Source organism: Nomia melanderi, chromosome 7 (assembly GCF_051020985.1).
Source record: "Nomia melanderi isolate GNS246 chromosome 7, iyNomMela1, whole genome shotgun sequence".
In the NCBI taxonomy this organism is placed as follows: domain Eukaryota; kingdom Metazoa; phylum Arthropoda; class Insecta; order Hymenoptera; family Halictidae; genus Nomia; species Nomia melanderi.
In genome coordinates this window covers 18,322,458-18,342,664 of record NC_135005.1, presented here as the reverse complement: position 1 = coordinate 18,342,664, position 20,207 = coordinate 18,322,458, and the positions used below count along the sequence as shown (strand labels likewise).

Genomic DNA, 20,207 nt, shown 5'->3' with positions numbered 1-20,207 from the left:
CGCGGTAGTTCTAGTGTTAATGGTAAACCAATACCAATCAATAATGATCATTTCTAGCAGACATCTCCATTTTTGTAACGAAACCAAATCTATTAATGTAATCCAAATATTCGTTATGTACTGACATAAAGCTTAACTTGTTTATTTAATCTCTTTAAATTCAAATTTAATATTATTCTTCTATCATCGATTATTATACTTTGGAGCAGAGATTGATATAGAATATGCCTTTGAACCTGTTCTTTTTCTTACTAAATTATTAATTATGAGTTTATTAATCGAGTGGTTCGATTGAATAAATTTCATGAAATTCCTTTGTTCATTGATATGGATGACGAACGCGGCGTGAAATCGGGCCAATTGTTTCCAACACGCAAGACAATCGCAGGAATAATTGAACCGAGATGGAAGAAGGCACACGGCAAGACGCCGAGGAGTTTTCTTTGTTTTTCGGAGCCTTCGGAGAGACGAGTCCTTTTCCCTCGTCCGTCGTTCTCTTCCTTGTTGATTGTTACAGGAAATTAAAGTAGGTTCACAATACACATCTGGACAACTGGTTTCGTCGCTTCGCTCTGGTTTGGTTTGATGCTTCGGTCTATTGTCCGTAAATCTCATTGTCCTCCGGCGATCTTCTTTCCTCTGCTTGATAGTTAATTCGAAGTAAATTTTCTAAGAAGCAAGGATCATCCGTTTCCACGGTATTCCGAGCAATTGAACACTCTTGTATCTTAGGTTTATTTTATACAACGTTTATTCTCCAAATAGATCAACATAGGTACAATTCAAAGGAATCGAATGTGAGCAAAATGTCATGTTTTCTTTTGTGTTTGATTGGAGCGTGGCACTTAGGCATCCTCGAAAGGGAAATTTATAGTACGAATAATTTACAATTTGATTCCGCGCTTGTTGGCTTCATCCTTGTACTTGCGCGTGTAGTCGCCGGTCGGGTCGTACTTCTTCGACAGTCTCTCCCACACTTGCGGACGCTGAAACAGGAAACAAAGAATCTCTTTAACTTCGTCTTCCACTTAACAATCGACGTTCGAGATCTCGCTTCATTCTCTTTTCTCCCGAACTTCACCGTTTGTTCTCTTCTATTACCCTAACAGAACATTAACTGAATAGCAATCTGAATTCCCCACCGATCCCATAAGATATATAGATCCAAAGTTCCAGTGCTTTTCAACAAAAGATCTCGGCGCAAAGGTGTAGCCGTTCCATGTTCTCAATTAAATTCATTTCATTCAACGTTTCGTTCGAAACGTTTATTTTCAACTGACGTCTAAACATGGTGGTCGAGGCGTTAACAATAGGTAAGCTCCAAGACTATAACAATCGTTACAGCGAAGCTACGTCGGAAAACGAACGAATAAAATATTTGCAGCAAGAGAATAAAGCGGCGGCGTATAGTTATAAAATTATCAAGTGAACCGCTCTCGCCGTGCCCCTTCATAATGGGATTAATTACGTTCCCCGTTAACGAAGCGGAAAAACAAGAATGTCAACAAGACGGAATCGGCGCGCGTAGGATCAATTAAAAGTTACCGGGCAGAGGTGGGGATCAGTCCGCGAGAGTTTAAATCGTTCGTTACCGAGATTGACAGACGGTGGACCGTGTCTAATAGAAAGGAAATTTCCTTTGTGTTCCACTGAGAGCGCTAACACCGAATTTCCCAATAGAAATATTTTGCAACCCATTGTAGAATAGTTAATTATAAAAGAAGGCTCCGTTCGTTTCGTGCCTTCACTCCAGAACAACTCAATGAAAGTTTCCTTTTCAAAACGAAAACATAAGTGAAAACTCAACAAATGCATCTACTACCGATATTTAAAATTACGTCTCAAACATTTGTTTCCAATAACATATATACACGTTCTTCAAACCTCTGACTCCTAATCAACTTCAGAAACAGTAAATTCTGAGCAAAAAGTGCCCTAGCAATGATTGTACAATCAATGTCAGAGGTATTACGTAAATTCGATAACGTCAAGGGCAAGAAAACGAAGGTTCGGCAAAGAAAAAACGACGATGGGAGTAACGGAGAGAGCAGCAAACGTTCGTTGACGAAGTTAGGCGTACGGGGAACGGATTAACCGGTTGTTCCAGGGCACAGGTTAACGATTATCAAGCGAGGGCGGACTCGTCGAACCCTGAAGGGGTTTGGGCGAGGGTAAATTGCCACGACGAGGGCGATCCCAGCGGAATTATTCGACCCGTGGAGGAAAGTTCGCCGAGTCCGAGGGTCAAACGGGCGCCGGACGTCTCGTGAAAGTCAAACCAGTTCCACGATATGCCGGGAACGCGTTCCTGATCGGGCCGCCGCTCGCGGACGCGAATCCGCGAGCAATTAGCCGCGGAAAAGTGACGGTGCGGCGCAATCCGTCGGTGAACGTACCTCTTTTACCAGATACTGGATGACCTTATCGCTGCCCTTCTTCTGCTTCTCGCTGCACTTGCTGCACGCGTTCTCCAGCGCGTCCGGCAGGGTCTCTGAAACATCGGATTAACCGTTTGCGTTATAAACATCGCGATGTAAGAGAACAGATATTAAACTGAAGATATTTCTTTGTAAATACAGGGACGAGAGGTTGTGAGAGTATTGGTAAAGGAATTTCTGAATCGTCTATAAGGAATTTCGCGCGTTATTGCCGAGAAATGTAGTACTGCACAAATTTCAACATGGAAGAGTTCAAGGAATTCTATTATCGCGAACGTATTACTAACGTAAAACAAGAGATTCGATGGAACAAATGCAAATATAGGTTGAACGAAGAGTAATCCCGTTTAGGAAATATTCGGTATTAGGTGCGAACACTTCGATTATTAGATGTTTAACATCTAATCGAACCGTGCTGCACAAAAGCGTGAACAGGAAACATTGAGACCCGCGGGAAGCAAACTGTCGCGTGAAAATTCGAGGCTGCCCGCCCGATTTATCGCTTGAAGCGGTCTAACGGGCGCCACCATCATTCATCATCGCCCGGGGCCGGTGAAACATGAAAATATGACGAAGTGCTTTTAAATAGGTTACCCGGGCGGCCGCGAGCCTCTTTATTTATTCCGTGCGGGAGTCCCGAACCCTAGATTCCGCGTAATCGACAGCTCCTGGGGGAATCCCGAGAAGTAGAGGGACCGAGGAAGCGATAAAGAATTTCCCGAAGCGACTATGAGCGAGGGCGCGAGTGAATTACGGCTCTGAAACTGTGTTAATTACCGGGATCGGGGGTAATGCGATCTCTCCCTGATAATTGCTGTGCCGTCAACTTGCCGCGAGTCGCGAAAGAAGGGTTGCCAACGGAATTTCTAAATAAATTAGAAAATTCACGGGGGTTGGACTAACGAGTCGCCCCTTAACTCGCTCATCGATCGCCGGGACAAAAAGGCGGCGTCTTCGTTACTCTGAAATTTTAATTACGTTAAGAAGAGAAAACAGACGGACGGCCGAGCGAACTTCTCGGTCCCTCGCTCTACGAACACATCGGAAACGAGCGAAATAAGGGGACCGTCGCGTGTTTGATCCCTTAGGAAGTTCCTCGAGGAACTTTCGGAGCTAATCTTTCGGCTACCAATTGTTGATCTTCATTCAACTTTTTTCATTATTATACAGAGTACAGCTCGACGATGAACTGTACCAGTTTTATAGGAGGATTAGATTAATGTGAGTGTAATTCGAATTCGTTAGAGTAATCTATGTAATCGAGGTAAGACCGATCAATTCTCGTAATCTTCGAATAGTGAAGAAATTATTGTCGATGTTATTCCCAATAATCACAACATGATTACAATATCTACATGTCCAATTGAAAAATTCCCGTAACGAAACGTCTAAAGAAAAATGCATACGCGAATGAAGTCCAGTTCATCATTGAACGTCCACAGTATTTCGAAACGCGGACGAGAGCCATAAAACAGAGCGGCGTTCAGGACGAAGTCGCCATTATAATATTTTCCATATGGCGCGCTCTACGGCCGCTTCGATCTTCAGAGGGCGAAGTTCATAAAGTAGCTCACTTCGCGAGCGAGTGCGGGGGAGGAGGTCGGCGAACGATGGTTTACAGAGTCGGAGTCTTTCCGTGGACCAATGTTCGCCCCGGGTTTTTTGCCGGCGCGTCATTTGCACCAGCTGGTCTGGTCAGTACCGGCCGGGCATATCGTCCGTGAATTCTCCGAGACAAGGACTATATTCCCCTGACAAAGTATCGCCCCGTCCGTCGCACGTTTCGCTACGGTCAACAGTCCGGCGATAGTGAAAAAGATCGGGGAGGAAATCTGTCTTGATGAGCCGACACCAGTCGACGTTTACGAGGAGAAGATGGGGATCGGAGATACGCGCCGGCGATTCGGACATTCCGGAACAGAGGTATCGTTAATCATTTCACGTGTGCCCTTTGTCGTACACTGAAACGACGCGACTCGAGGATCGAGATTTTTTGGGAACGGATTTCGATCTCTCGCGAGGATTGAGATGTGAGACTTTATTAAATTAGAAATGTATCGAGATGTTGAATCAGGTTATTAATTTTGAGGAAGTATGTTTTGCAGGAATAATTAAAAAATGACAAATTTCACGTGTTTCGTTGACTTGTTTCATTGACTTGGCCGTCCTTTGTTCTTAGTATTATAAATGAGAAAATATAGTAATTTTATTCTAAAAGTATGACTTCAAAATAAGCGTCGACGTGTTAAAAATTCTATCGATCAGTAATCAGTACCGATCACTGATAAACGAGAAGTTTCAATTCTATAAAAATCGAATCGATTATCATCCACACCGATCCCTATGCCAAGTAACATCAGAATTAATTCGAAGCGAACCCGGTCGCCTGGAAGTTCAACCTCCGTCCGTTTCTCGAGCAGAATTTTGCTCTAGATTAAATCCGATCGTGGCTCGAATAACATCCGTCCGCGAAGACGTGGATCGCGATGAAAATTCCTCGTCGAGCGTTGAAATCTTTTCCTGGGTTTAATCCCCGAGACGACCGAGTTGCTCGCGGAACGCTCCTCCGGCCGGATAATCCGAAAGAATAATCGCGGACGCGATAAATATTCTACATCGACGGTCCCGTGTCTCGCGGCGATTCGTTAGCCGGCGCTCGGTGTAGAAATAATTTTCGATTCAATTAAGATATCCAGCAGACGAGCGATAACCGAGCCACCCGCGTTCAGCTCGCTCCCGGAGCAAGACGGAACGGCGGCCATCTTTCTCTCGGTCACGTCTTCGCGCGTAATGGCGGCGCTAGACACGCCATCTTTATTCTAGTCAACTTGCTAACACCTTAAATGCTTGATAAAGAGCAGAGAATCTCTCGGAAGTCGATTCGAAAGATAATTTCTCATTTTTAAATTGTACTCTCCCGTTAATCTTTCGCTTCTCTTTGATCCTCGTTTTCCATTCTTTGAAATTTCGCTGAATTTTAGTTGAAAAAGTTAATACACCGCATTGAATGGAATATTTCAAATCTACTCAACGAACCAGTTTGAAACTTCAAGAGACGAGATTATACAGTGGAAGTTTTTAAGCTTCTCTGTTGCCATCAAAAGGAGGTGTGAAGGATGATCTACATTGGTTCGAATAAAACTCTGAAATGTGACTTTTCATCGCTCGCGATGGAATCGCGGGGAGTATAATAACATGACTGTATTATATTGGATTCCTTTCTGGCAGGGTGAAACGTGCTTGAATTAAAAAGTGCACCGCAAGCCAACAGGTAGCGATGCATTGATAAGCGCCCGAACGGTTGCCACCTGGAACCGCGAGCCGGCCGTCAACACTCGGCCCGCAGAAGCTGAGATAACAGCGCGAGTGAAACGTTGCTGCTTTTATTATCCAATTCAGCTGTCGCAGACAAATATCCTAGTTCCATTCGGACTAATCGATCGCTCGTAACTATTTCGAAGTTTCATCGCTTCCGAATAGCCCCTAAACATTCCCCCGTTCCCCGATGTCATCTCCGGCGTCCCCGCTTTCGTTCAACTAAAAATCCTCTGTCGCTCAATCGAATCCCATTTAATTTAAATCTTCAGAAGTTACAAACACGTAGCGATCCAACCGTATCCCGAAGACCCACTTGCCACCGAAGCACCTAATCGAAATGCTAATGCCCTCCGCGTGACACGAAACTTTCGGCTTCCGAAGTTCCCCCGCAGAAAATGAAACTGGAAAGTACTCGTGGGCACGATAAATCACACTTCCCCAGAATCCAGTTCCCGAGTCAAGAGAACAGCTTGCCCTCTCGGGACGAAGATCATTCTTCGCGGTATCGTTGACAATAGTGTCCGAGACTCGGTCCTTCCGGCCGGTCGTTCCAGGCGCCGTGGAACGATTTTTTCGACTCCTCTATTCCCCCGTTTTATTCAAACTCGGGACACTTGTTTCCCAAAGCACCTCCACCGCGGGCATCCAGTCGGAGATTCCCTGTTTTCCTCTCGCGCGAGCTCGTCTCCTCGGTCCGTGTCCCCTCAAGACCAGCCATCCAATTTCCCGAACGGTGAATCAATCGGAATCGCGCGATTCCTCTCGCACAGGCGGCTCGTTTATCAAGAGGGCCGTGCGTGTAAACGCTCTTGATCCGAGGAGAACGGAGAAAACGGGGAGGAACGTTTGTCTTTCGTGCGTTCGACCGTGGCTACGAAACACCGGTCCGATTCCCCGGGGAACGGCGGCGGCGACGGTCGAACGAGGTCGGAGGGGAGGAGCGGTTGAATGTCCGGGGGCGGAAGAGCCGGCCAGGAAGCTGCGGTCCCGCGATCCGCTTCTTTTTCGGCCGGCCAGCCCGACTTTGACCCTCGTCCAATGTTTGACAGCGGGCTAGAACCGCGCGGTAGCCCGCAAACTTTCCATCAACGACGCCGGCCGCGCTTCCGGCCGCGTACGCTCCTTTGGAGGAGTCTTGTCAACGACTAGGCGCCTCGAGTACCTTTATTGCCCACCCCGCACCGCCAAAATAGCTTGCAAAATTGGGAATGGTTTCTGCGAGACGGAGCAAGCTTTTAGATGAAGAGAGATAGATGGTCCTTTGCGGTCGAACGCCGCTGTAATGGAGACTTCAAGGTTCGACGTTTAAATTCGACATGAATCATTCGATTGTTTAAATACGAGGGACGTGTGTAGATGTTTCTAGTATTTTAGATTTCGAGGCGACTCAGATTTCTTAGGGAAAGATTTTCGGAAGTGTGAACTGTTCTCTGTAAAGAGTTAATGTTCGAAGGTTGTGAAATGATCCTGATGATTCTTGGTATTATCGGAAGATCGCAGATCTAGTTTCCTCAGAGTGCTTCGAGGTGTTCTATTGTTTGAGGATAGAATTGTAATAGCAAACGTAAGAATGATAATGTTAATATATTTTCTTCGATGATAGTTTCGAAGGTTCGAGGAAAGATTTCTCGTTCCACTCGAGCGCAATCTGGCTGAATATTAATGTAATACACCTCGAAGAGCTAAGTAGAACCAAACATCTGATACATGATCGATCGCCGCGTTGCTCCGCAACACAAATCCAGAGCAGGATGCCTGGTTACAAACCAGTGTGTCAAATTGAACCAGTTCTACGCGCGTTGTCGCGGCCGAGTGATTCACGTACTCCTAATTCAATATCCCCGGAGAGAGCGAGTAGTCGGCTAATGGTGGTAGAATGGGATAACCAATTGAACAGGTCAGGGGTTCCCAAAGCTGAAGAGCTCGACCATTAACACTTTACCTATCAGACAACGATTAACAGGCTTGCCATGATTTATATTAACATTATAACTTCCAGACGAAACAAGATAACCCGCTCCCGATTTCTTCTTTTCGCAATTATTCCAGAGATGACAGATGTTTCGCCGAGGAATTATTACAGAAATTAATTTAGCAACACGCGAGTTGAATTATGAATCAACTAAAGTCTCGGTAGATTAAAATTTTAAATTAATGTCACGTTTAAACTAGGTTATCGGTATACGATAGCAAATAATATATTACCTACATGTAGCCTTAATATTTGGATCATGTCACACAACCGTGTTAACCCTTTGCACTCGAAAGTTCTCCGCTTGAAATATTCAGTACTTTCCAGTTAGATGTAGACAAGATTCAAAATAAATTTCAAGAAATCACACATAAGTTACGGGACAAAGCTATTTCCTTTCAATATTTCACGTATTAAATGGTAAATACAAAAGTTTATAATTTCACTGTATCGAATCATCTCGCGCCTGTTCAGTCCATCAGTCGCCTCTCGAGTGCAAAGGGTTAAAAATCTCATGAAGTCTTTAATTACCAATCATAGACGAACTATTCGATAGTTGGAGACAATGCGTTAAGGGTTAAATCGATCAGCAGCGATTCAAAGGGAGGACCCAGGATTCGCGAGGGCACCAGCTGCGTTCATGATGGAAACAAGTCGTCTGAAAAGAGGAAAGAAGTCGGAAAAAGGCGTTGGAGAAGGGGGGAGGGTGAGCAGCAAAACGGCGAGAAGGGAAAATAGGAAAGAGAGCATTGCTTATTGGATCTCGAGGCTAGGGGTCCCTTAAGACCGAGTAACCGGGAACGTTAGAAGTCCGTACAATAAAACAAGTCGCGCACCTCGGGGAGAGAGGAGCGAGATAGATTAAAGCCGAGATCCGTGGAATAGAAAAATACCGCGGGAAATTTGCCTGCTAGTTTCCGGCAGCGATTTATGCGACTCGCGGCTCGCCGACGATCCACTTCCCACCGATTCTTTCCCACAGTTTTCGAATCAATTAAACGAGCCGTTAGTTTCGCGATTTTCAATGGTTTCCTTTTTAATTGATTAATAAAGCTTGCTCCCTTAACAATAGAACTACCGAGTATTTAATGACTCGCATGTAAAAATTGTAACAGACTCTCAGATTCTACATTCGTTATTCAAGTGGAGATTTTTACATATTCGTCTCGTTTATTTGTATCAATAATTAAACAAAACCGAAAACTAGTAATTTTGACTAGTTCTAGTGTTAATGTGATAGCATGAACATTTCATCTAATTACTCGAGAATAGTTGCATAAGACAAGAATTTTCTCTCGATAACATTCGAGAGAAGCGATTCTTTCTTTTAGGAAATTGCAGAGGATAGAATGAATCTAATCGACTCGGTTATAAGGAGAATTAAAAGATACGGAGAATAATTAAATTGAAGCCTTAAGGGCAGGTTCCTGCGACCCTTAAATAGAAATGTTTGAAATAAGAGCTCCCTTTGTCGCGTCAGAAATTTTTCTACTGAAAGTGTTGCGGGGACTAGTTCTCCTTACGCTGGAAACGCCGCTCGCGTCCCTTTCCGCGGACTTTATCTCACGTCCCAGTATGTTTTAATTGCTAGCCGCGGGTCTTTCTCGCGGTAGCCAGGTTCGCGCCTAACGTATTCCTCGTTCCCTCCTAGTCACGAACGCGTATCGATGGCTGCGCGGTGCGTTCTCTGGAGCCCGATAACGATGATAAAAAGAAAATGGACGCGTTAACAACGTCAGCTCGCGTGACATGTTTCCTCGATCCGCCGGCGAGCGGAATGCTGCGCCGCTGAGCGCGGTACTCGATAAATGCATGGAAGAATGTCGCGTGTATCTAGTCGGAACGGACGCGAAATTCCCGACGCAGATTCGAAAATATATCTTAATCACGGCTACGCGTTAGAGACAAAATTAGAGACAAAATATTTCCATTGAAAATCTTCCGAGTGCAAAGGGTTAACCTTCTATCTAGCTCTAGCTTTGACAGCCTAAGCTGCCAACTTGATTGCAGCGCGAATAGATAAAAATTTAATTCTGGAAAATTCTATTTTAAAAGGTTTCCACAACTAGTTGAAGATTCGTTTTACAAAAACTGCAAGGAAGTAGAAGTTATACGTTTAGAAAGAGATGATTCATTGTAGATTCATCGTAGACGCGAGTTCATTGCAAAAAGAGAGGAAAGAAAGGTTCCAGAACGATGGAAAAATTCAGGAGATCGATAGACACTCTGTCAAAGGCGGCATCGACGGTGATCTAAGACAGTAATTGGGAAGAGGACGTAGGACGGAAGGCATCGCGCAGGCAACGTGCCCGCGTTAACCGATACCCGAACGTTTACTCACTTTTAAGCTCCTTGCCGTCAGGAGTGCAGCTTCCCTTCTCCAACAGGCAGTTTACGTAGTTGTTCAGCAGACGGTCGCTCCTCAGGATCTGATCCAGATCGATGTTGTCGTACTTGGTGGTGTATTTCTCGTCCGCCAAAGCGCAGGCCACCACGGCGAGGAAAACGATAGCGATCTAGAATCGAGCGGAAAACAAGTGAGCATTTTAGAAGCTGCGCAGCTCGAAGTCGCGCCAGACAACGAGGCTAATGAATAATGTATCTTAAAACGAAGTTAACGAATAGATTATAGATCTGCGTTCAGTCGTGGTTGTTTCCAGTTGTTGAACGACTAGAGCACGAAGATTGATAGAGCTTAAGATTGCAGTCTATTACTGCAGAGGAACTACTGTTTCGAGATGAAACTATTGTTCACCGTTTTCCGGAAAATCGTCTGGGACGATAGAAATTCGCAGTCGATCGAGAACAGCAGCCGAGAGACTATAAGAAACGATAACAGCTCGATTGAAATTTGAATAAAACAGCAATGCGATACAGAAATATTTTCAGCTGCTTACGAAAAATAATCGAGCCGAATTATCAGCGCTTTTACCCGGAAGCTTCGAGATAGCGAGCAATCTCCATACATTGCCATGCAAATCGCGCAATTTTCTATAATTTACACATTAAACCGTGCACTTTTCAACGTTTAATCAATAATACCGGGTATTTATTGCCTCGCCGATGGCTTTTCGGCGAGCGTTCTCGTTGGATTCCGTTGCATTCTGCAATTTCTAGGCGTAAGTCGCGGCGGTGTTTCGAAACGCGCGGGGGCGAGGGAGGCTGCGCTTTTTCGCGTCGGCCGCCGGGGAAACGAGACCGGTCGCGTGACTGTTGCGCCCCGCGTGCAACAGGATATCCGAAAAGTCACGCGACCCCGCCGGCACGGCGATATCTTTGCCCTGGAGATCAAACGGCTCCTGCATAATAGAGTTCCCGGGGTTCCTCGGAGGTAATTCCCTTTACTTTCGCGAAATTTCGGGGTAAAAGTGTTCGCGGCGATTTCACGATTTCCGTCTGAATATTCCACGAGCGGCTTTCTCTCGCGCCGGGACAAACAATGAGGTTCCCCCGTTGTACGTTGCCGCGACGGAATTCGCGTTCTATCGCAAGGTAAAAAGTTTTGCGAAGGAACTGGGACTGAGAGATCTCGGACGAGACAGTTGCCTCGTTGTGTGTCTCTCCGCGGGAATGGGAGTGTGCCAGGTAATGAGGTAATACTGTCATTTCTCTGCGTGCGTTCCATTTTACGGTGGAATGACTTTGGAAATTCGGGATATTGTTGACTCTGATATTTGATGGCTCTGAATATTGATAACTGAAACTATTGTGAACTCAAAATGTTAATAACTGAAAGTATTGTTAGCTTTGGTTGCTGGTAACTCGGAATATTGATAACTCTAAGTATTGGTAACTCGAAATATTGATAACTCTAAGTATTGGTAACTAGAAATATTGATAACTCTAAGTATTGGTAACTCGGAATATTGATAACTCTAAGAATTGGTAACTCTTAATATCGTCAACTCTGATTACTGATGACCCTAAATATTGATAATTCTACATATTGGTAACTGAAAATATTGATCATTCTAAACACTGGCAACCAAAGCATTGACACGTCCATACATCGATAACTCCGAGTATCCTCGACTCTAAGCATAGAACTCGAAGGAGTCGAGGTAGAAAAAGATATCGATAACTCTAACGACTGAAATCCAGAGAAATTGAAAGAAATTGGAAGCTCGGCTCCGCCGGTATTATCGCAGAGCCGCCCGTTCGAGGGGTCAGCTTTGAAACAAAAGAACCGATCGGCGCCGATTCGGCAACGTAAGAAATATGAATGGCCGACGGGGCCGCCGGCAGCGAGACGCGCGCGGCCTAGGAAAGAATAATTTAGCGCCGACGAAGTTGTCGCTTGCAGAAACGTCTTTCATTCCCCTCGAAAAATTGTTCCGCGCCGCGGCAGGAAAATCGAGAAGAGAGACACGGCCGATGGATTCCCGTGTATCGAAACGGGACGAGGGAAAGGGGGCGCGAACCGGAGGGGAGAACCGGTTCCCGGTGTTTCGAAAAATATGCTGTACGCGCCGGCCGAGAGAATGAAAGCGGCCACGGGGCGGGAGGAAAAAAAATACGTGTCGGCGCTCCACGTTGGAAATTCACCTTGTTGTTCAGCCCGCGGTGTGTACCTTGTACCGCTGCCGTTCAATGCTTGTCATCGATAACGCATTTCGTAAACTGGTTTGCGTTAAGAACACGCATAGAGCTCGATACGCGAGGTAGACGGTGGTTGTCTAACGATTTCGCATCGCGCAGCAGTCAGTAACGAAACGTTCTACAGGAATTTCGAACATTTCGAGCATCGGCTTCGGATTCTACGGGTAATTGTTGCGAGATCTCGTACGATTCTATTGTTCGGAAGCGTTGTTACCAGATAATTAGTGCTCGCTCGAGCGAAATACTCGTTTAGTGTTACCAACTAGGTACTATCAAAGAATTTCACCCAAAGAATATTCGTATCTTCCACGATTCAACGGTGTCTAATTCGGTTAAAATGTCTAACATTCCAAAAGATCCCGTTCGAAAAACGTGAACGGTTTCGAATAATAGCAAGACGCAGGGAATTTCTGAGGAGTAAGATCGATCGATGCGCGGCCGATTTCCCGGTTCTCCAACGGGGATAAGTCGGGTCAGTCGAGTGGGAAGGTCGAGTGGCGTGTAACAGAATAGAAGATCGTGAATCTGATTGTGGACAGTTAATAGGACGCAATTAGTAACGCGATTCCGAGTTAAGTGGCTCTCGGGAGTGATGGAGCCGGGCATCGCATCGCGTCGGCGGCGGCCCTTTTCCCCCGAGCGCCGCGCCGCACCGCGCCGCGTCGCGTCGTGGCTCCTGATAATATCGAAATTTAATATTCCGCCGATCTAACCGGGTTCCGATCCAGATTTAACCCGTCCGCCACCCTTTAATCCGAAGTTAATGCAAATTTGCCTCGCGGCCGGGAACGCGCGCGCCTAAGGCGGCCGAAATCTAGACTTAGGGGACGACCGGCCGCTTAACTCGGCCGGCCCTGTTCCAACACGCTTAATCCGCACGCGCAACCGGATTAGACGGCCGACAATTCAGAGTTAAAACGGTCCTACGCAACGCGCGGCGCGGCCGAATGGCCGTTTTCCGGGGAAAACTCGGTAACTCGAAAAGTATGGGTGATACGAACAAATGTTTCGGACAAAAGTTGCAAGGTATAGAGCTGAATATGTGCTGGTTATGTGTTTTTTATATTATATTAAGTGGATGGGGAAATTAGGAAGATTTCTCGATGTCGATGGGTTCTTTGCGTTTCAATTTCGACGTTGTACGAATAGAGAAACGAGATTCAGGCGCAGAACTTTGGATCTTTCGGAAATGATTTTGTACGGCAAGGACTGCAGATTGGTAACCTTCAATTTTCGTTACGCGAGAGGTCGGATTCCGGGGTTTTGTCCTCAGACGGCCGCACTGTGCAAGAAACCGTCCTTGCGACTGTTCGCCTGGTAACTGGTTCTGCGGTAACCGCGCCGTGCACGTTTTGCGCTAACATGGCGTTCGGTATTATTCGGATCGGTTTGACGTCGGAATGAGAATGATGGTAAACGTTGAACGCGAAATATGAATGTTTCGAATGAAACATTTGAATCGATTAAAGTTAAATATTGATAATTCATATTCGAACAACAAGGTGGAACTGATTTTGACAACACTCGTGTATTCATGGAAAAATATAATATTCTATTAGCGGAATAATTTAGCCAAATAACGGCGCGGTAAATATTCATTCGAATGAACATCGGTTCGTCGTTGGTGTCTTTTTGTTCCGTATTTGTATGGAACTCTGCCTAACAGGAAAAATGACGCGGTTTATCATTTTAAGTGTCACGAGGCCGAGGAAGACGTGAAAGCGCCGAAAGACTTTCGTGCTGTTGCGCGCGGAGACGCGAGATTATGAAATGACGCTCATTAAAATTCGTCCTTGACGAGCGCTCCCTGACATTGAGAATTTATTAACTCCTTAAGCGTCGTCCGTAAAAAATTTGCGTCTCCAATGTCGCCGAGGCGAAGAATAACCTCCGCCGCGGCGGCGAGACTTCTCGTTCGATTCCGCTCGCCCTCGGTTCCCGCGCGTTCGGAAACTTTCGGTTATTACAGTTGGGAATTTGATATCGCCTATGAGTTTCGCCGGTAAGTGGCTTGTAAGCGAGTGTAATTAACCGTGAATTAATTGAACCCCACGTGATTGATAGTCTGATAAAACTTAACGAGATTTTTATATCGGCCCGAAGTGTCGCGGGACTTTGAATAAACGGAACGAATGTCCGTTTGAATCCAGTTCCCTCGAATTAGCCCATAAAGACCTCTGCATTTGCATTCACGGGCTACTTATTGCGTTAATTAACGATTTTACTAGGCACAGAAGAAAATAAAGTCTGTATCAAACTTCGTTAAAGTCTGTACTTTGTTGCCGTCCCCGCAGTTCCATCCGCCATTACGTCGCTTTACGTCTTTTCATGCTTAACCATTCCCATTAATTGTTCCTTTCTTTCGTTCCCCTGGCCGTTCCCGTTCTTTCACCTTCTCGCACGTTCATTACCTTCAATTACTCCCTTCGGGCTTTATGCTTATGCTTAATCTACTCTAATTAGCCGACGCAACATCGGCCGCGCTGCAATCACGCCGTTTTATCCGTCGAATATGGAGATCGCCGCGATTTCGAGCTGTCTATAATCCTACTTTAATCTTCCCGTGAATAATAATCCTCGTTTGTATCATTCAACGTTCAAGAATAGAATTCATTATAATAAATCATTGAACCGTTTAAACTGTACGTACCGAACTGCTGAATTTCGAACGAGAAACATTCGAGCATGGATTAACGAAAATTGATGAATGATTACTACGCAGTCAATCGAAGATGCTTGATTTGATCCTCTGATAAATAATGATTCCCATTTGCATCGTTCGTTGTTAAAAGTAATGCACGATTCGTTACGACGAGTCGGCAAACGTTTGAAAGTCACTGTAGCAATTTACCAAATTCGTAAATGGTACACGTCCTAACGTATTCTAGACCGGTTTTATTGGCCACCGATCCGCTGGAAACCGAAGGCACCTAGTAAACCGCTTGCCGAACCAATCGAGAAGTGTAACAAGACAATCCTATTCGCACGAGCACCGAAAATCTCATCACATCAGTCTCCAGAACATCGGACCCTCTTTACCGCATCTACAATCGATATTCCTCTCCCCGCAGTATCGTGTTCGCCACAATAATATCGCGAGTACCATTGCCCCACATTCTTGTCCCCCTGCTAAGGAGAAAGTGATTGCGATATTATACATGTATACACGCATGTACAGGGTGTGCCGTGTCTTTCCGACCGAGCGCTGCAGTACCTTCGATAACTACGAGCATGAAAAAGTTCCATAAAATCACACTCGAAGTATCGTTGAAAATTGATATAGTAAAAATCTATAATGAGACACTATCGTTCGTAAGATATAAAGTACAAATAGGTCAGTAATATTCAAACCCTTCATTCGCTGTGGTTACGAAATGAAACATAGGAAAACTTAATACAATTGCATACATATAAATTTAAGTGTTTAACACTAACCTTCGGAATGATTCCGAAAGAATCTACTTTGAACTACACATGCAACTATCCAAGTACAATATTTTCCAACTACTATGCTACTAGTATTTCACTATACCACGGCAATACCTCTGCAGACAATTATTTTCCACCTAGTACTATACATCTCACCACCAAATATTCACTACCATCCAAAGCACAGCGTCCTTCTACAACGATCTCCATAAAAATGCTACGAGTCTGAAATATTTAAACACTCTCGCCACAACCCTATACAGGAAAATTCGGAAAAACCCGGGACACCGCGTATACCGTCGGTCTTTTCTTGCCCGAGTCATTTTTCTCCGTGGCTCTCGAAACCCGACCCTCATCGATCATTCCGAACGGTTCGAAGGATTCGAAAGATCCCCGGCGGGAGGCGGAGCGGCAGAAGAAGCCGTGGATCGATGGGAGAGACGCGGATAGACGAGCGGAGGATAATTTCCGCGCGACTAATGATATCGGGGCTGATTGCGAATGCCCGCCGATTACACGAGCCTCTTTAAAAGACCGTAAAGCCGATAATTACAGAATCGATGTCAACGCGGACGTATGCGGCACACGTACACGCCCGTAAAATCCCTGTGACGCAATCCCCGTCGTGCCGTTGCCATCGGCCGAACGCTTCCTAACGCCTTTCACTCTCGAGAAATTTCACCTGTTCCCCTCTGTCGCCTGTTTTTCCCTTTTTCCTCTTCTCGTCGCCGACGACGTCTAGCGTCAAGTGTTTCGCGACGAGTGTCTGGCCTAGAGAAACATCGAAACGAGTCTAGCGAATCCTAATATGTCTCCAGATTCGTCTGACGTCTTTTCAACGTAACCTTGAACGTTCGTTTTCTTAGTGACGTACGGAATGGACAAAGTTTTATTGGTCGTACGAGACAGATAATGAAGTAGTGACGTAGAATCTAGATTTTCTAGCTTCTGCGTTATCGAGGAAACCCTTTCGACTGCGTCGGAGTTTCGAGCGTTTACTTAGCAGTCGGCGTTAACGCTTAGGCGACCGTCTATAAAGAACTGTAACTGGAACTTCTTTCATTAGCCTCAATTGAACTCATTCAACTGATTCGGTTAAACCCTTGCCTTACAATATCGTGACAGAAGGTTTCTAATGTCGTTTAACAAACATGTTGTTGAGTTGTGTTCGATTTGAATGAAACGTTATTGTGCTTGTTAGCAATCTGTATGGTTTATGCTAAATCTAGACGTGGAAGGAGCATCGAATGTTTTCTCTTACTTAAAGCTTTGTTTTATAAAATGAAGAAACATATTTGAATTGCAAGTGACTCCACTTCAAAACTTGCTAAACAACGAAGAAAAATATAAAGAAAATAAAAAGCGATGCGCTGCTAAGTGGGAGATCTCATTCGATTGGCCAAGTGTTAAATGAAATCTATCAATTTCACCTGAAGTTAGTGGTGTTTACTAATTGCACCTAAATTCGCGCGAGCGTACCGAGAACGGGGCTGATGGTATCGAAGGGCGAATTGTGAATCGTAAAGCATCGATCGCCGAACAGGGAACGTCCGCCTGCAGCGCCGGAAATTTGGGCGGAACGTTTCGATCCCGGCGAACGTCAACACGATCCCTTCGTTTTTTTTTTGCCGTGGCCGAATCCGAACCATGAAATGGAAACTTCATGCGTCGATGCTTGGGCAAACTTCGCGAAGAACAAAGTAAATAGACGGGCAGAATTCGGAACGGAAAGCATGGGCGAGCAGACGAGCGGGCCGGTGACGCGGAATCGCACGGGCAAAATGAAACTTTTCGCGACGGAGAAAGGCTAGCGCTGTTCTAAGTTAATGTTATTTAAATATGAGAAACACGCGTGTGCCTCGGAGCAGGAGAGAGAAGGATTTCCTGGGATGCGCCGCTAAGGCTTGGTTTCAACTCGCAGTAGAATGAGTCTGCAATGCACAGACCGGTACTGATCGACCGTGTCGATGCTACTGAAATATTCGTTCAGTTGCAAATAAATCTGAACAACGATTGTTAAAAGATTGTTAAAGATTGATAAAAGTTTCCATCGACAATCGAGTCGCTCAGACAACGCAGTTAAATCTACAAAACAAACATCGAGAAAGAATGTCTTCCAATACATTAGCTTCTAAAATTGTTTATCGATTTGATGAGAGAACAATATAGTCTGTTTCCAAAAGGTACACTCTACAACAATGGAATATTACGTATTCCATCAACCTTTAACTACCCACGCTGGTGAAGCGACGCATGAAGCGAATAATAATGTAAAATCAATTTCATCAGTTCCTCTGTTTATTATCAATTCATGTATAGTTATATTCCTAATAAATAACATAATTCATCAGGATTTTTCTTGTCCCAATACAATAATATATATACTTAATTAAACAGTGATCGAACAGGGTAGTTAAAGGTTAAAATCGACAGGAATCGGAAAGCATCGAAAAATCTAGTGAAAAATTAGCTTCCGACTAGACTGTAACCGAATAAGTCGACGAAACGCGCGTCTCGCGAGTGTCCCAGCGTCAAAGGGAGATTCTAATGGGGTAACCTGCCGGGGAAGGGGCGTGACGGTGTAATTCGAGCGTGAACGTGGACCGTCGCCGACGATTAAGGCGCCGCGGGACCGTTTAACAGCGCGCAACCATAAGGAGACTGAACGTCTTTCGCGGCTCATTAAGTCGCAACGCGTGCGACTAGCCGAGTTATCGCGGCGCGGGAAGATCGGCTGCGGGGGCGGCGCGTCGTGAATCGTTCCGTGGAACGCGCGGCGCGGCGCGGCGCGTCTAATCCGAGGGAACAGGCTCGCTTCAATTCGAAACACGTGCCCGGCCGACGAGCGAACGCTTCCACGGAGCCTGCGCCTCCGAAATTCACGAATGAATGCCGGTGTCCGCTAATTTCGCCGAACACTGCTGGAATTAACTCGTTAACCGTGAACGCTCGGCCGTCGTTTGCATGCGAATACGGCGAGCAGGGAATTTTTCTCTCTTTCGCAGGCTCGACCGAGGCGGATCGGATGGAAATAAGAAGTTAGTCGACGTTTCTCGGTTTTTGCTGAGAATGATCTATTGGGGGATTCAGGGATTTATTCGGAAGGTTCTTTTTTAGTTTTTAGACAAACGGCTGAGTGGTTGTGGTTCTTCGATGTCGAATGAGTCGGAAGATAATGCGGTTAAGCTCGGAGAAACATTGAGGAAATTGATGTTTTGGCTTCTGAAATTATTATGGATCTTCAGAAGTTAGAGAAAGAAGGGCTGTCTGACTTAGACAGGACGACGAATCGAGTAAATCTTTAGTAACTAAGAAGAATATTATTTATTCCATTAAAATGTAGGAAAATCGACTTAACCGCATTGGTTTCTGAGCGATTATAAGAGGATTTACGTAATCGAACGATCCAGCGGGTATGCTTAAAGTCCGAAGTTCATTTTTTAAATTTCCATGCTGCCAATTAACATTCGCACTTTTTGCGGTTCTTTTTGCGACTGCTCGAATTACATATACAAAGAGCAAATTATTATTCCTATTCTGACTATGTAAATGCTGCTAATTAGAATGAGAAATGAAATCTATACGCGCTTGATTCATATGAACGTTCTCGGATCTTGCCTCTATTACAGCTAAATTCTCATTAAAAATTGATGAGATACTGCAAAACAAAGCCACTCGAACGTACCTTCGCAACACGAAGACTCAGTCAAATGAAATCAATAACATTCGAAACTACCGTGACAACCTCCGGAAAGTATCAAGTACGCACTATCTATCCATACGTCAACAAACGTTGACCAACTACGATATCAAACGTTCCTCCAATCCAAGTAATGCATGTACAACCACAAAACCAGAAACCTCGACAAATCCCACTATCCAGCTACACTTCATCAGACACGGTAACTAAAAACTTGAATCCCCTATCGATCCCCGATCGAAGAAGCAAAGGGAGCCAACGACGGCGCGGATCAGACGGGAGCAGGGCGAGGGGAAAGAAACGTCGGAAAAAACAAGCTTGAAAAGACTCGGCTGTATCGAGCGTAGGACGGGACGGAAAGAGAAAGGACGAGGAAAAAGTGGCGCTTACCTTCATGTTAGCAGGTCGTGTCGAGCAGGAAAGCGAAGTTAAGCGTGACTGATGCCGACTCCGCCGGCGATCAACTGTTTTATACCCGGCCGTTTGCCCAGCCTCCGAATTCGTCAGATCGGTACACGTTTCTCTTTCTCGCGGCTGTCTCCTTCTCTCTTTGTCTCTCTCTCTCTTTGTCTTTCTCGCTCGATCTGGCTGTCTCCGTCTTTTTCTCCGGCTCCCCGTTCGACGTCGGAGCAGCGGTAGGAAGCCGAGGAAGGGGCACGCCGCGGAACGAAAGGTAAACGCAGTCCTTGCCTTCCGAGAATTACGATGACACGTGCGACTGTTAACAGACAACATGACGCGCGTCCACTCT

At 45.3% G+C, this 20,207-nt stretch overlaps 1 protein-coding gene across 1 annotated transcript; it reads right to left on the bottom strand.

Annotated features, from left to right (window-relative positions):
- Positions 1-721: 721 nt before the first annotated feature.
- LOC116425001 (ejaculatory bulb-specific protein 3-like) lies at positions 722-20,017 on the bottom strand. Its single transcript, XM_031972147.2, has 4 exons — positions 19,847-20,017; positions 10,070-10,244; positions 2,397-2,491; positions 722-986 (listed from the first exon to the last, which is right to left on the bottom strand). Exons 1-4 carry the CDS (start codon positions 19,850-19,852, stop codon positions 885-887), a joined length of 378 nt encoding a protein of 125 aa, XP_031828007.1. The 5' UTR covers positions 19,853-20,017; the 3' UTR covers positions 722-884.
- Between the last annotated feature and the right edge of the window lie 190 nt (positions 20,018-20,207).

Bases quoted from the DNA above. Each gene is read 5' to 3' on its own strand.
- LOC116425001 (XM_031972147.2), bottom strand. The intron at 2,492-10,069 runs GTGAGTAAACGT...CCGATGTTTCAG, and splicing joins TGACGGCAAGGAGCTTAAAA to AGACCCTGCCGGACGCGCTG. The intron at 987-2,396 runs GTACGTTCACCG...TTCCTGTTTCAG, and splicing joins TCCAGTATCTGGTAAAAGAG to CGTCCGCAAGTGTGGGAGAG.